A 15,358-nucleotide genomic window follows, 5' to 3' on the forward strand; every position below is an offset into this window, starting at 1 on the left:
GAAGCATCCACTAGAACTTTTTGTTTTTTAAAAAATTGGTCATGATCAGAGGAAGATTGTTTCAGATCTTCCCACCTTCCAACCCTAAAAGCTTTGCATGATAAACTGTATTCAGATTAATCCCGCAGAACTGCCAATCAATTCCTATCTACATTTGTCCCAATCCAGCTAAGCCATTTTAGCTACTTATTAAGCAAAATGGATATTCCACCTTACATTATATAGAGGATCTCAGAGCAGGTTGCAACATACAAATTCGTTGTACGTATACCCACTGACTTGGGACTAAGAACATAGGAAGCCACCTTACAATGAAGCAGAACATTGGTCCATGTAGCTCACTACTGTCTGCACCGACTGGCAGTACTTCTCCAGAGTTTCAGGCAGGATTGTCTCCTAGCCCTGCCAGAAGTTGCTGTGGATTAGACCTGGGCTCTTCGGCATGCAAGGCAGATAGATGTTCTACCACTGAGCTGCAGCCCTTTGCCAATGGACATCATTAGGCATGTGCCGTCAGATAGTAATTCTATGTACACTTATTTGGGAGCATATCACATTAAAATGATGATGCATATAATATTGTGCATATCCCATTATGCTGTGAACCGTCCCGGGATCTTTGGATAAAGGCGGTATACAAATTTATTAAAATAAATGAATGAATAAAATCAGTAAGGCCTACTTTGGAGTAAAAATAGATTTGACTGCATGTCCCATTGAATGCAACAGACAAATAATTCATCACTCATGTTAGTTTGAATGGGACTTCATTAGAACTAAATCGAGCATGATTAGGACCTGTCTTAATTTTAGCTGCAGTTGACCCAAATGAAATGTAGAAAAGACTGGTGGTTTCATTCCATATTGCAAACTAGATAATTTCTCCTATTACAAAATATTTGCTCAATTGTTTCCTTTAAAAGGGCACATCACCAACCAACTTAAAAGGGTTTTTTACCTTCTAATACAGACATCCCCAACCTTCGGCCCTCCAGATGTTTTGGACTACAATTCCCATCATCCCTGACCACTGGTCCTGTTAGCTAGGGATCATGGGAGTTGTAGGCCAAAACATCTGGAGGGCCGCAGGTTGGGGATGCCTGTTCTAATAGGTAAACAGGCACAATGAAAGATGGTGAAAACTGATTATTTTAAATAAGCTTTGTAAAATGTCAGCTGAAATCTATGAGGATGTATAAACATGAAGACCACTACGGAATGACTGAAGGTGCAGAATTATGTATCTTCTGATATGTGGCCTGATTGAATGCAAATATTAAAATATCTGGGTTAGCTTACTTGCGTTTAATTTTGGCTTGGATGAGGAGCTGAAGGATATCTGGAATTCTTCCAATGGACTAATATGACAGCTTTTGCTTTTTGTCTATTTCAAGACTATAGAATATCACACACAAAAACTGCTGTTTCGTGGTAAATCAGGATGTGGAAGGCAAAAAGGCAAAGTATTCCATTATCAAAATCTTGCTATGGCAATCATGTTAAAAGGAAAAGTTGCGGTTAACAAAATGGTAAAAAAAGAAAGGGGAAAAAGCTCCTGTTTTAAAAGGAAAGAGATGCCATTAAAATATACACCACATCAGCAGTTTCAAAAGATTTTAATAAATAATGAGGATTCATTTCTTTACTGTATAAACTATAAATATACCATAGAGTCCTCATAACTTAAAATAATTTACAGGCTGAGGTAGGGGGCTGGGAGGAGGTGGGTATAAGATGGAGGGTTGGTCTATCTCAGAGGTTCTCTGTTTTCCTACTGATTACGCATACGCAGGCAGTGTCAATCCGAATGAAGCGCCAAGCTGCCTGCTTGCCATCCATTGTCAGTGCCTTGACAAAGGTGTGTGTGGTGGTGCAGTAGGAATTCCAATGCCTGGCATCAATGCCTCTGCACCCACTGGACACCGGCTTAGGGTCTCTGCACTTGGTCTCGAAAAAGTACTGTTTGTAAGGGTAGTTGTTATAGTTGACGTCCACCACCACAGTCACCTCTTTGCCTTTAATGTCTGTCGCTGTGGTTTTGTTGGCAACCCACACACTAACACTGTCGCACACAGAGTACTCTCCTCGGTTGTGCACAGGGTGAGCTGCGCGCTTGGCTCGGATCGTCCTGTTCGTAGAGTCTGTGCTGTCTAGGAGCTCCACACTCAGCCCATCCCTTGACAAAGGTGGAGGCTGAGTGCTGAACAAAACCCGAGGTGACTGGAACCTCCTCTTCTGAAAAAGCTTTGGATCCACTATGATGCTTGCAGCTTGCCCGGATTTCCTGTTCACTACCTTCCCAGTAACAGGCTGGCTGTGGTCTCTGTGCTGAGACATTTTCATAATGTGGTGTGTTTTAGTCCGTCTGCTTTCAGAAATGTCAGATGTTGCAGGAGACCCCAGTGGTGCATTATCTTCAGTTTTTGGTGCTGCCCGTATGCCGATCAGAAATGCTATAATCAGAGTGTAGCACAGCATGGACATTACGCTATGCACCTAGGAGAGAACAGACCAGGAACATTACTGTGAGCAAAAAAAAAAGGGCGACATGCAAAAGGTTCCATTTCAAGCCTAGTCAATAGATATGTGCTGATCAGGCAGTCCCAGTGAAAGTGCACCGTTAAAATATTTCATCTTCTTCGCGAAGGCCTTGCATGTGGATGCCAGATGTGGCTTTCCTCCCCACTCCTTTCAGAAAGACTAACTCACATAGCAGTGATGTGCTTCATAAAGTGGGAACACTAGGAAATCATAACTGGGTTATTGTTAATTCCTGTGGTTTTTGTTATTAGGAGATGACTTATGGAGCCATTGTTTGGGGGCTTTAATGCGGAGTGCTGCTCCTGGCAAGACTCTCCACTGGTTACATGGGAACCTTTGGAGAAAGATATTTATCTATCTCACAAGAATTATTTTCTTCTCTTAGATTGGAATGAGCCACAAAGATAGCAAACATGGCTAAAGGAGGCTTGCTTGGCGCCTTCGTTATGCATCTTTAGATGCCAGGTGAAAATGTTTCTCTTCAACCAGGCCTTGAAGGGCTGATTAACATTCCATGTCCTTTTAAATGTGTTTAAATTTGTGGGAGAGGGGCTTATGGTTTTGTTTTCATTTTTATTACGTATTTTGTGTTTTTATTTTGCATTTTTATGCTGTGAACTTCCCTGAGATCTTCGGATGAAGGGTGGTATACAAATTTAATAAATTAAATGAAATTAAATTAAATATTTCCACAGGGAGGCCAGAAATGGTATATCTCCAAACAAGATACTAGACACGCAGTATGGACATAATCAGCTTCCTAAAAATATATCCAAATAACATGTAAGAAACTTGCAAAAAAACTGATATACTGAAAATTAAAATCAATATATAAGCCCTGACCTGACCATTAACCCATCTACATTTGTCAGTTTTGTCAGTAGTGAAGCATTAATATATTATGATGTTATTATTAATTTATTACCAACACTTCGCTTTAAATTCCCAGGGCAGGTTACAACATGAAAACACAATATTAAAAACTGTTTGGAACAACCTGCAGTCACAAAAGAATGGAGGGTCCTAAAAATATACACCTCAAATGTCGAAAGCCAGAGAAAAGAGTAATAAACAAGTCAACCCACAATTTAGGCTGCTTAAGGGCATTGATTTCAGGGAGTTGAAATGCATGTGACAAATGTAAACTGAGTAAGTGTTGTCAAGATTGATTTTCCCTTCTTTTTGTCGTGTTTTGGCTGAATATACTGAGTGGACAAAAGTCCCAAGCTCTCATAAGGAAATGGTTCAGACTCTGATACTAGGCATCAGTTGCAAAGCCCTCCTAGACAAAGGGCACTCATTAGCCAGAGCTCTCTGGCACACCTCAGATCATGTTTAGACCCAGAGTGAAGCCCTGTGCTGTGTGGCAGGAAGTGACAGAGGGCAAGGGCAAAAGAAGCACACTAGCCATATACTGCAGGAATACGCAGGCCCCATTTCATGAACAATTCAAATTAAAGTCAGATGTGTCACGACAGCTCAAACGAGTTTTCTGATGTCAATAGGGATGCTAATGAAAAAAGGTTTGCACAACAAAATCCAGACTCTAGCACATGGTAGCATCTCCACCTTTGTTGTTTAAATACAATACCTTGATATGTAACTCCCTTCTGAATAGGAAAAAGGAGGTTAGGGATAGACATAAAATGCCGTTTGGGGATAAATACATGGGCAGATTTGCTGCTTTGAACTGTAGCAACATTCAAGAAAGGATTTATCTCCCTTCCTTTGGGTTTTTTTTATTGCATAGCTAAATAGTATCAGGGTATTTGCTTCCACGTCAAATTCCTAACATTAAAAAAATCAAATTGGATATTCTTGTTGATGGAATAGGTTGACAGAGGAAAGAGGAAGAATTAAAAAGCAAGGACACAGGTCAGGTATGATTGTCACATGGAGTTTCAAGCTGGCACAGTTCTGTGCATCATCTGCAATGAGTACACTTCAGTATGGGGACCACATCAAAGGTCATTTCTGTTCTTCCATTCATAGGCCCTATAGCACTATTGTTTCTTGGTAAGAAGTTTTATTAATATTCACAGAGCATGCTGTTCACAGATGCATCTATCTTCAAGGAGAGCAATAATGCCAACGGCAGGCATAGCTTGCAAGCATATCTCATTGTAAGTTTTATCAAGTAGGATTTCACAATGGCTTCAGCATGAAAAATTTCACAGTTTTATCAACAGGGAGAAAATATAGTCTGGCATATGGTAATGCCAACTGGATAAGCTTCCATTGCCGTAATTAACTAATTGCATGTATTGCAATGTAATCATGGCTGTCCCAAAGCATTTTGTTGTCTGAAGAACAAGCAGAAGAACAAGTTTTGCCTCTCCACCCATTTCCGAAGAAAACCTTGGTCCCCTCCCAGTGGTGCTTTGCCACAACTGGAATCCTGTTTTTTGCATCCTCCCCTCCCCTTTATCACTTTTCCATGGCAAAAATCAGCTTAAATACCAAAAGCCTTTAAAAGATCCTTGGAAAGAATAATTAGCTTGAAATTGGTGGACTCATGTATCCTCCCTTTTATAAAATTCAAGGACACACAATTCACTGAAACGGTCTCGCTATCTTGTTTGATACTCTTTTAATTATTTCAAAATTGATCAAATGATTAAAAATCATTTAATGACTTCTACACACCCCTGCTTCTAATTTAATGACTCTGTTGCGCTCAAAACCAGAGTGATGTTGACCCTGTATACCATTTCTATAATGTATTCCTAATGGGTAAATTGGGAATTCTGTTATGAAGAAATAATTGTGAATATGGAATAGGGGACAGTATTTATTTGAGATGAATAAACGTAAGAGCATATTTCAATGTGCATTCCCCCCCGAAAAAAGCCTTTAACATGTTGCTACCCAGAATATTGAAGTATAAACTTACTGAACTCTCCATACTGCTAGAGCTGTTCTAGTAAAACGCGGGGCTTCCTTTCCCAGTAGCAAAGTTTTGAATTGTTGATGAAATAGTAATCAGTTTCCTCATACCAATAGCAAAGCTCTTTCCCCCTTAGATCTTAAACACAAAATTATTAAAAGAAAGAACGTTTCATTGAGAAAGACTGAAATTGTTATAAGGTACCAGCTTGAAAGATCGCTGCAAATTGCACCCTGATACTATTTCTGTTTACTCAGAAGCCCCACTGAATGTATCAAGACTTATTTCCACATAAACATGCATAGGATCAGTCAGTTATCTATAAATGCACATTAAGCTTGTGTTTTATATATCTATATCTATCTATCTCTGAAAGCTCCTTTAAATGTATTCAATCAGCAGAACAATAATAAGATAAATAATTGGTCTGTCCAACTCTCCACAAACTGAGATACCTCTGTTAAAAAGGGACTTTAAAAACCATCAACTTAACACAATCCACACTACAATTAGGTCAGAATCAGCAACTAATGTACACAAAGTTCAAGAGGATAAGCCAAGCTATAGCAGAAAATAATGAAAACATACAGGTGACATTCTAGAAACAACTGATGGAGAAGACTGTGTCTGAGAAGCAAATCTGAAAGTGAGGCAGCTGAATCTTCTCCCTTCAGCTCTTGCACCACTAGCAGTTAGAAAAGTCCTATTCTCTGAGTGCTTCCCCCCTTTTCTATATAATCTTGCCACAGTTTACAAGCAACAAATATCCCCCCTCATTCTTAAACAGCTTCAAGTAATAATTTCAATTCTGCCAATAAACTTCACATCAGATCTTATGACTTGATAACAGCCATCTCCCTTTCCATTGGTTGTCTCTTTTATGATGCATTGTGGGTCAGTTTTTGGGTTATCTTTCTTCTCATACCCAAAGGGCTTTACAGACAAAGACAGCTATCCCGGCTGTGTGGCCAGCATGACTAAACCGCTTCTGGCGCAAGGGAACACCGTGACGGAAACCAGAGTGCACGGAAATGCTGTTTACCTTCCCGCCACAGTGGTACCTATTTATCTACTTGCATTGGCATGCTTTCAAACTGCTAGGTTGACAGGAGCTGGGACAGAGCAACAGGAGCTCACCCCGTTGTGCGGATTTGAACCACCAACCTTCTGATAGGCAAGCCCAAGAGGCTCAGTGGTTTAGACCACAGTGCCACCCACATCCCTACAACCAAATATAGGCTTACAAACAATACCTAGGCAGAGACATTCACATCTGGAATTGCTTCCAGAAGTACAGCTAGTGGGTGCCTAATTCCAAAATAGCTTTCTCTCAAGTGTTGGTAGAAATAGTAGCAGCTGATGAGCACTTGGCAAAAAGGCATGTCAATTTAAGACATTCTTCAGCAGCCTCTTGCACGTTTGTATGCTTCTTTTAGCATTTCTTTTAGCATTTGCCATAATACCAACAACCCATCCAAGTCTCTTATGCTGATTGACTACCAACTTAATCTCACAATGCAGGACACTTCCAGAGTGTTGCTATTTTTGGGTGGGATTCAGTCACATACTGGCAAACTCAGTTTGTGCAATAAAAATATATTTAGAGGTCTTATGTAACAAACTTTCTTCCCCCCAAATATTGGACTGCTTGCATGGGAAATGTACATGGGGAAAATGACTGGAAAGTGTAGGATAATGTTTGCATGATACAATGTCATCTAAGCACACTGCAAACGAATCAGGATGAATGCTCAGATCAGCCGGAACCCAGACCCCAGACTCCAATCTAGGCTTTCCTGTCTCTGACATACAGTAAGAGTGCTTAAAGGTGCTTCCTTACACTCTGATTGGCTCTTGCATTTCAGTAAAATATCTACATTGGCATTTAGGGCTGCATGTTTATTAAGGTGAGGCAAGACCAGTATGCAGTAGGTCAAAGAGTTACAAATTAAATCAAAGAATGAATGCAAAGTATGAGAATTCTCAGCATAGAGGCAAGCAAGCTCTTTTTCTCTTCCTCTTGACCCCCAGCCCACTCTATTATGTATTTAACAAAGAAGGGTTAAATTCTTTCCCTGCCATCCTCTCTAGCATCAGCAGCAATATAAAAGACTGGACATTAGGAATTTTTCCAGACTATTTTCTGTCCTCTTCCTGTTGTTAAAATAGCAAATTATTCAAGTGCACAAGCTTTCATCACATTTAATATTCAAGTTTGTATTTATTTCAACTGACAATCACAGCTCAATTATCTCCAACAAACTTTTGGGGAATGTCCCATTGTTTTCAATGTGCATTTTTGCCATTTGTTTTAATGCGCCCTCTGACTGTCTGGTGCTATAAACAATATTTTGGAAGGGACACTGTGAAAATGGCACTTGAGCAGTGGTGGGTGGATTTGAGTTTACTGAGAAGGGGCACAAGACTGGTCAGATGGGCAGAGAGGCAAAGGGGTCCATGTCTTTATACTGAGAAAGAAACTGAGTGAACACAAAAGGGCACTTTATTGATGGGGAATTTTGAGTTCTGGTATGGCATTTCCCCATCCTAAAAAATGCCCTGCAGCTTCAAGTTTGAGGGGATGCCTCAGGCTTCTCCCTGCTGGCCAGAGTCTAGGTGACTCCTCATCATGGCAATGTGGAACTTTTCCAGGATGATTGACAATGTAAGAGCTGTCACTTCCTAAAATGTGTGAGTTAAGTTGCCTGCATCACTCTTTTATAGCAAGGTTGGAACAGGCATGATATCCAGAAAAAGGAGCAGCAGTGTACTAAGTGTATTAAGTGTAGTGAAAAAATGCAAGTAATGGCAGACACATCATTCACGAGGCTTATTGAATCTGTGGAGCCAACTACACAGCAGGAAATTCTTGAAGCAAGTTGCTAAGGGTAAATGTTAACAGTAGACTGCTTAGCTTTTCCTATTGAAAACAGCCAACAGTTACACTGCAGGGGGTTGTCAGGTCTTACTTCTCTATATGAGGTACTCAGCTCACACTAAGAAAATATAGGTACTGAACCAAAAGAGCCCAATTAACAAATGAAGACAGGAATAAGCCATGTCTTTGCACCTCAGCTGGGCTTTCCTTTAAGTTCAAGAAGGCTTCCTACCATGTGCCTGACAACTGTTTACTGGTTTGGGGCTTTTTTTTTTTTTTTTGTTAAAGTCATTTTATTTTTAAAGAAACTGGTCTGAAAGTTTAAGAGTAAAAGGAAGGAATCTGCTTAAAAACAAATGTGCTGAGATTGCTGATCTCATGTGCTGAGTAGTCAACCTCCCCAGCAGAAGTGGGTTGCTTCATGGAGCTGCAGCCACTAAGCTAGTTTCCTAGCAGGTGGATCATTGCTGCTTACCAGGCAGGAGAGAGATGGGAGTGAGATGGTGGGGACATTGCAGTGGTGCAAATGCACCTGTGGAGCCGACCCAGTGCTCCTGCTAGTGTGTTTGCACCATGACAACCTCTTCACAGCCTTGCCCCTCCTCCTCTCAGTAAGCAATAACCAACTCACTTCCAAGGAAGCTGGCATAGTGGTTCCGCCTCATCCAACAAGTTGCTTCTACTCCTGACCTGCTTTCAATTAACGCCCAGGGGAAGAAATTGTGAGATAACTTGTCACATGGGGCTTTTTCAGATCGGATCAGGAATGGCAGGGGAGCAGAATGTTGGAGAAACCTTTAACTGGAAGAAAAACCACAAACCACCCATGGCTACCTTGCAATTAAAAAGTAGGTCCAGTTCTTTGCCCACTAAATTTATAAAGTGCCATGTGAATGAAGCAGAAAAATGGAAGCCTCCGTCACACAGGCGAAACAAGAGGATAGGTTTCAGTACAGCACTAACCTGTACATTCTTCTGACTACTATGTTCTTCCTCCTCCTCCCTTGGGAAACTAAGCTTAGGAGGATGTGGGTAGTCCCTTATATCTAACTGGGTGTTGGCCAGAAAGTTGCTCCACCAGCAAGATATTTACTGGAACCAGCTGGCATACTGCACCCAATCTTAGTTCTGTATCAGTCACAATTGCCTGCGCAACAAGAAGAGACTGAGGCTGACAAGACAGGGGCACTGTGGGTTGGTGGTTCTTGAGTCCCTAAAGTTTATTTCTTATTTTGAATAGGATTAGTTTGACTTCAACCCCCCCCCCCAAGTTGCACTCCTCCATCGTCTCCCGAGACATGCATTCACCTTGAAGGAACAGATGCACAGCCTTGAGGTGCTCTGTTGTTTGTGACTCGGGTGACTTCAGTGGCTCAAAGCACCTTTCACCAGCTTTGGTTGTATAACCAGCTGCAGCCTTTGCTGGATAGGGAGAGCTTGGCTTCAATGATCCATGATCTAGTAAAGTCCAGGTTAGACTACTGTGGTGCGTTATATGTGGCACTGCCCTTGAGATTGATTTGGAAGCTTCAACTAGTACAGAATTCAGCTGCTAACATTTACTGGTTTTCCTAGATACAGCCATGTTACACCAGTCCTGAAAGAACTATATTGGCACCTTGTTTGCTAACAAGCTAAATTCAATGTACTGGGTCTTAATGTAATGCCCTAAATATCTTGCTCTGCCAAAGAATCTCTTCCTGTATCTGATAGCAGTTGCTCCGGCATGATCATTGCAGAATATAAAAAAGAAGCAGCTCCCCGCCAAAGAAGATAAAGGAGATCGGTAAAATAAATTAATGGACTATGCAGCAATGATTAATCAAATAGAAACTCAAGAAAATAAAAGGACAATAATTTGAAAAATGAAAAATATTTATTCATATTTTCTAAGCATTGTGTATAATATTATATGTGAGCAGGATTTTGAAAAACACTTGTAATATGATAAGGTATAAAATTGGGAATTATTATGAATTGAAGATATTATGGGCATGCATGAACAAATGTAAAACAAAAGAACCAAGAATGGGGAGTGGAGGGAAGTCAAGGGATTTTGGAAATCCCATGTATGGGAGTTGTTATGTGATGTTTGTTTGTTTGTTTGTTATTGTAAAAATTAATAAAATAGTATAATAGACAGACAGACAGACAGATAGACAGACATCTTGCTCTGCCATGACTTGGAAGTGGTAAAAAGTAAAGGTAAAGGTACCCCTGCCCGTACGGGCCAGTCTTGACAGACTCTGGGGTTGGGCGCCCATCTCACTCAAGAGGCCGGGGGCCAGCGCTGTCCGGAGACACTTCCGGGTCACGTGGCCAGCGTGACAAAGCTGCATCTGGCGAGCCAGCGCAGCACACGGAACGCCATTTACCTTCCCACTGGTAAGCGGTCCCTATTTATCTACTTGCACCCGGGGGTGCTTTCGAACTGCTAGGTTGGCAGGCGCTGGGACCAAGCAACGGGAGCACACCCCGCCACGGGGATTCGAACCGCCGACCTTTCGATCGGCAAGCCCTAGGCGCTGAGGCTTTTACCCACAGCGCCAATAGACAGACAGACAGACAGACAGACAGACATCTTGCTCTGCCATGACTTGGAAGTGGTAGTGATTACCAAAAGCTTTCCAAGCCTATATCAGGTGTGAGGCTATGCAAAGCTGATCAGGGCTGTGTGCAACTCCCAGTGGGCCCTGCTGCCTCAGTTATGGAAACTGGCCACCAGAGTCATCTTCAGGCTGCCATCTTAACATTTTCTTTTGAGTATTTTTATCTCCTTGGGCATGCTGTATGCAATCTTTAAAAGACACCATAGCAAATGTTGTAGCTGCATACTCCTGTGTGGCTGTGGAAGAGGAGGAGCTGTAGGGGAGTCTTCCTTAGTCTGAAGATGCTGGGAAAGCCATGCTTTTCATTTGACTAGCCATTTTATGCTATAGTATTTTTAAAATGTATTTAAATAGTTGTGTTCCTCTAAATCTTATTGTATTGTTTATGTTTCATATTATATCTATAGATCGTATACTGCCCTAAAATCCATTTTTGGATGAAGGTGCAGTTTACAAATTTCTGAAATAAAGTAGATAAATAGATAGGTTGTTGTACCCAATGTTCTGGAATTCAATTTTCATCAATGAGAATTGTTTCAGAACAAAAGCTGGCTGCTGTTCTCTTCCTACAAAACAGAAAAACCTCATGCCACACAGAATGTACAAAATTACATTCTTTGTAGGACTATCCTATTAAAACAATGGTTTTGCTCTAGGTCCACCACTTTAAGCAATGATAACCACAGAGCTACTATTACGGGTTTATGCCAAAAATAATTTCATTGGATTTCCAAGCACTGCCACCCTAAGAAAACAGAGCCTCTATTTCAACTGGCGGCTTGTTTTAACCACAAGAAAAAAGTTCCAGTTTCAGCAGTTTTTTCCAATGTTCTTTTCATCTATATTTTCTGGATTCACCATGAAGGCTAAATCCAGTAAATGAAGCAGTGTCAAGCAAACGATGCTAAGGATAAAATCTGTCAGTGTTTCCATTGTCAGTCCAATTCTCAGGGATTAACATCATTCGCTGAAATGAAATCTTTCTTTGCAAGTTGTCAATCCAGATATAAATTATTTCCCCTGCTTGCTATTTGAACTAGTTGAAATCCATTTAGTTTAATAGCAAGCAGCTATATGCTTCCACCTCCAAAAGGCTTGCTCTCTTTGCTCATGCAGAGGACACAACCAGAAGAGTCACAAAAATTAGGGCAGGGAAAACCAAAACCGGAAGACCACTAAAAATAAAACCCAACTGCCTTTATGGAATACTATGCCATATTTTATGCTGCACTGTACAAGTGATCACAATATGTGTTTTCTCCAAGATGAATGCCAGTACATAACATTTATGTCAAATCCTTTGAATTCTCTATTTCTCTGAGCATTAGATAGTAGTTGTTACTGATAATCAGCCTCAGTGGACCTCAGTGATGGTAAACTTAACTAAGAGTGGTATCTTGAGTGCTTCTGCAATTACACATTATAGTCCTAGGCTGTTAAATTCTGCCAAAAAATAAAGTAAATAGAATGATAATTCTCTTATATCCATGCCAATGAAAGTAGGTTTGTCTAGTATCTCGCAGTAGTAGGCTCTTAGATTTCCCTTACTTGCTTCCCCCCTCAGACACAAACACGATGCAAAATTTGTGAGTGGATTGAAATTGCTACAGTGATTTTCACTTTTGAGAGAGAAGTTTTTACTATGCCAGAACACAATTTCTAGGCATGCTTGCTGAACTATGCGCAGCTCAAGAAGAAAACTGGGGCCCCAAATCAAGTCACTAAAATTGGTAACCCACCAGTTTGTAAGCCAATATTTTTTGCCTTTTGCCTCTACTTCAGCTACTTGCTGCATTCATAATAATTCATCATTCAGAGCAGAGTTCAACGTGGATTAATAGGTTGACTCTACCATAAAATGGAATGTGTTTTATTTACTATAATTACCTGTGTAGCTCATTGCAACACCTCCAACTTCCCCATAAACACTGTGCTAATTGACTATTGTATAAATTGTATTTGTCCTTGCAATGCCTGTTTACACTTTTATAATACAAGTATGTCTTTACATCCAAGTGCTTCACATGTATTTGTCAGTCCCTATGCAGTGGTGATCCTTCATTATAATTCCATTATTAACCTCCCTATGTTCCCCCTTTTTTAGTTGTTCACTTTTATAGGTTGAGGCCAACAGGAGCTTTGCTGGCATCCAGTCTACATTTCCTTTCTTCTTTTTGGTTTTCAGAATCCCAGTTTTGTTTTTAGATCATTCCATAAAATGTAAATACCGTAGCTATTGAAGGATATGACAAAATAACCTCTTGTCATGGCTCTGACTGGCTGTAGTGCATGAAAAAAGAATAATGTAGTGCATGAAAAAAGAATAATTGGTGAAGAGGAGCAGGACTCTTACTGCAATTGCTCTGACGTTATGGCAGAACCTGCTGAATGAGACAGAAAATTGTACTTTTCTGGTGGCTTTTGCAAATTGACACAAAGTCTACCTCATCCAGGAGTCCTACAGCTGTGGAAAGGGTGTTTTGGTCCTATCGTACTGCTGCTAGAAAGCGCACTGTTACTTTAAATGTTCCTTTTTTATTACAGTTGATGGCTTATTTGCTAGATATTGCCTCAAGCCCTGAAGAGACAGAATACAAATGTGATATTGCCTCAAGCCGTGAAGAAACAGTATACAAATGTTTAGATTTATTTATTTATTTACACACACACACACACACACACCAACCCACCCTTTGGTATCTGACAAAATGTCAACAACATGGTTAGCTGTAATAAAGACTGAGCTATCAAGGGTTGTTTGAAGCTGATATTCAAAGTGGATCCATCTACCCTTTCATTAACTCAGTAGCAAAGGTCAGGGGGGAGATGAAAACCTGCTATCCTAAATTTCCTCGATACACATATAATTACATTTCAAAAACAAAAAAAGCTCACAATCTTCTAGTGTTTCGTGTTTCTGGTTCCATTTGACCATGACATCATGAACAAAGGACAGCTCTCCACCCAGGGAATTGGCTCTGGGGTTAACAAGAGCTCCATAGAACCCATCTGCCTCAAGAGACTCCGTTTATTTGAGTAAGAGAATCCTTGAGATTAAGAGCAGATTTCTTTTTTTCCCACACCTATAGAATGAAGGAAACCAGGCGCTCTCTCCCTCACCACTAACCCCATGCAATTTAGATATTTAAGACTCAAAGGAACATGAATTCATACAATTCCCAGCAGAAACTGCAGACGCCCTCCCTCTCTGTACTGACTTTCTTGTTTCAATTACAGCCAATGCCCAGAGCTTAGTCACCCATTTTGGGGAAAGAAAAATCAGTGTAACTTCTTAATAAAGAGTGTGCTGGCACCCCCAAACCAGTCATATCATGCAGAATTCAAGTGCTGAAAGAACTCCAATTCAACTATGTTGAAAAATCTAGCTTTTGACGTCCATGTTATAATCTCAGGCTTAATACTGTTGAAGTTAACACAGTTCAGGTTTCTGCCTCTTCCTGGGTTACAGTAGTTATTTCTAAAGGTGAAGGAGAAGTTTGGTCTGCTTTTTGCAATGGACCAGCCCAGTTTTTGAGCCTTCAACTTGCTTGCACATTATAAAACAACTATCAGCCAAATCACCTTTTTTTCCAGATTTTGTGATGCATTCAGTATGAAAAATGCACAAACTTATGCATTTTTTTTGTAAAGAGTACAAACAAGAACATGCATCTTAAGAGAAGAATGTGTATAAAATGTTTACAATTTAAATATAAATTAATGTACTCTTTCAAAATATCTGCAAAACACCAGGCCAGAACAGACCTATGATTGAGCACCAATGAAAGTGACGTAGAATTGATATAGGTTTGTTTGTCCATCCCTAGATACTTCCCTTTGTCGATCTTCAATTTTCCAAGCTAGATATGCCTATTGATGCTGTAGAAAATATATAGTGGAAATGAAAAACTATATCTCAAATTATGTGTTCACTACTATGTAACATCTCCTGCTCAGTAAAATGTAATGTTACACAAAGCATACTGTTATCATCTTTATGATCAGTTTGAATTAGATAACCTGTTTTACTTTTCTAATGTTGCTTTCAGATTGTTGGTAGGAGACTAGATTTAGGCTCCAAATATACAGTGGTACCTTGGGTTACACACGCTTCAGGTTACAGACTCCGCTAACCCAGAAATAGTGCCCCGGGTTAAGAACTTTGCTTCAGGATGAGAACAGAAATCGTGCTCTGTCGGTGCAGCGGCAGTGGGAGGCCCCATTAGCTAAAGTGGTGCTTCAGGTTAAGAACAGTTTCAGGTTAAGAACGAACCTCTGGAACAAATTAAGTACTTAACCTGAGGTACCACTGTACTGAAGTTGTGTATAGGAGAGATGAGCTGAACAAAGGGACCAAGTCTTGTATACCCTCTCAAAAGTGTTATTATTTTCAGAGAGATACTGGGGGCATTTGAAAGGGAAACAAAATGTATTTACAGGGGC

General features: G+C 40.4%; 1 protein-coding gene across 2 annotated transcripts in view; it reads right to left on the reverse strand.

Moving 5' to 3' along the window:
* Positions 1 to 1,599: 1,599 nt before the first annotated feature.
* Positions 1,600 to 15,358, reverse strand: part of NGF (nerve growth factor) — a 51,741-nt gene continuing 37,982 nt past the window's right edge. For both annotated transcript variants that reach the window (XM_028734611.2, XM_028734612.2), the window contains one exon: positions 1,600 to 2,496. In XM_028734611.2, the coding sequence (XP_028590444.2) occupies positions 1,753 to 2,484 (732 nt within the window). In that variant the 5' untranslated portion in view covers positions 2,485 to 2,496 and the 3' untranslated portion in view covers positions 1,600 to 1,752. The remainder of the gene's footprint in view (positions 2,497 to 15,358) is intronic.

The sequence above is a fragment of the Podarcis muralis genome, chromosome 5, assembly GCF_964188315.1.
Source record: "Podarcis muralis chromosome 5, rPodMur119.hap1.1, whole genome shotgun sequence".
NCBI classification, from domain to species: domain Eukaryota; kingdom Metazoa; phylum Chordata; class Lepidosauria; order Squamata; family Lacertidae; genus Podarcis; species Podarcis muralis.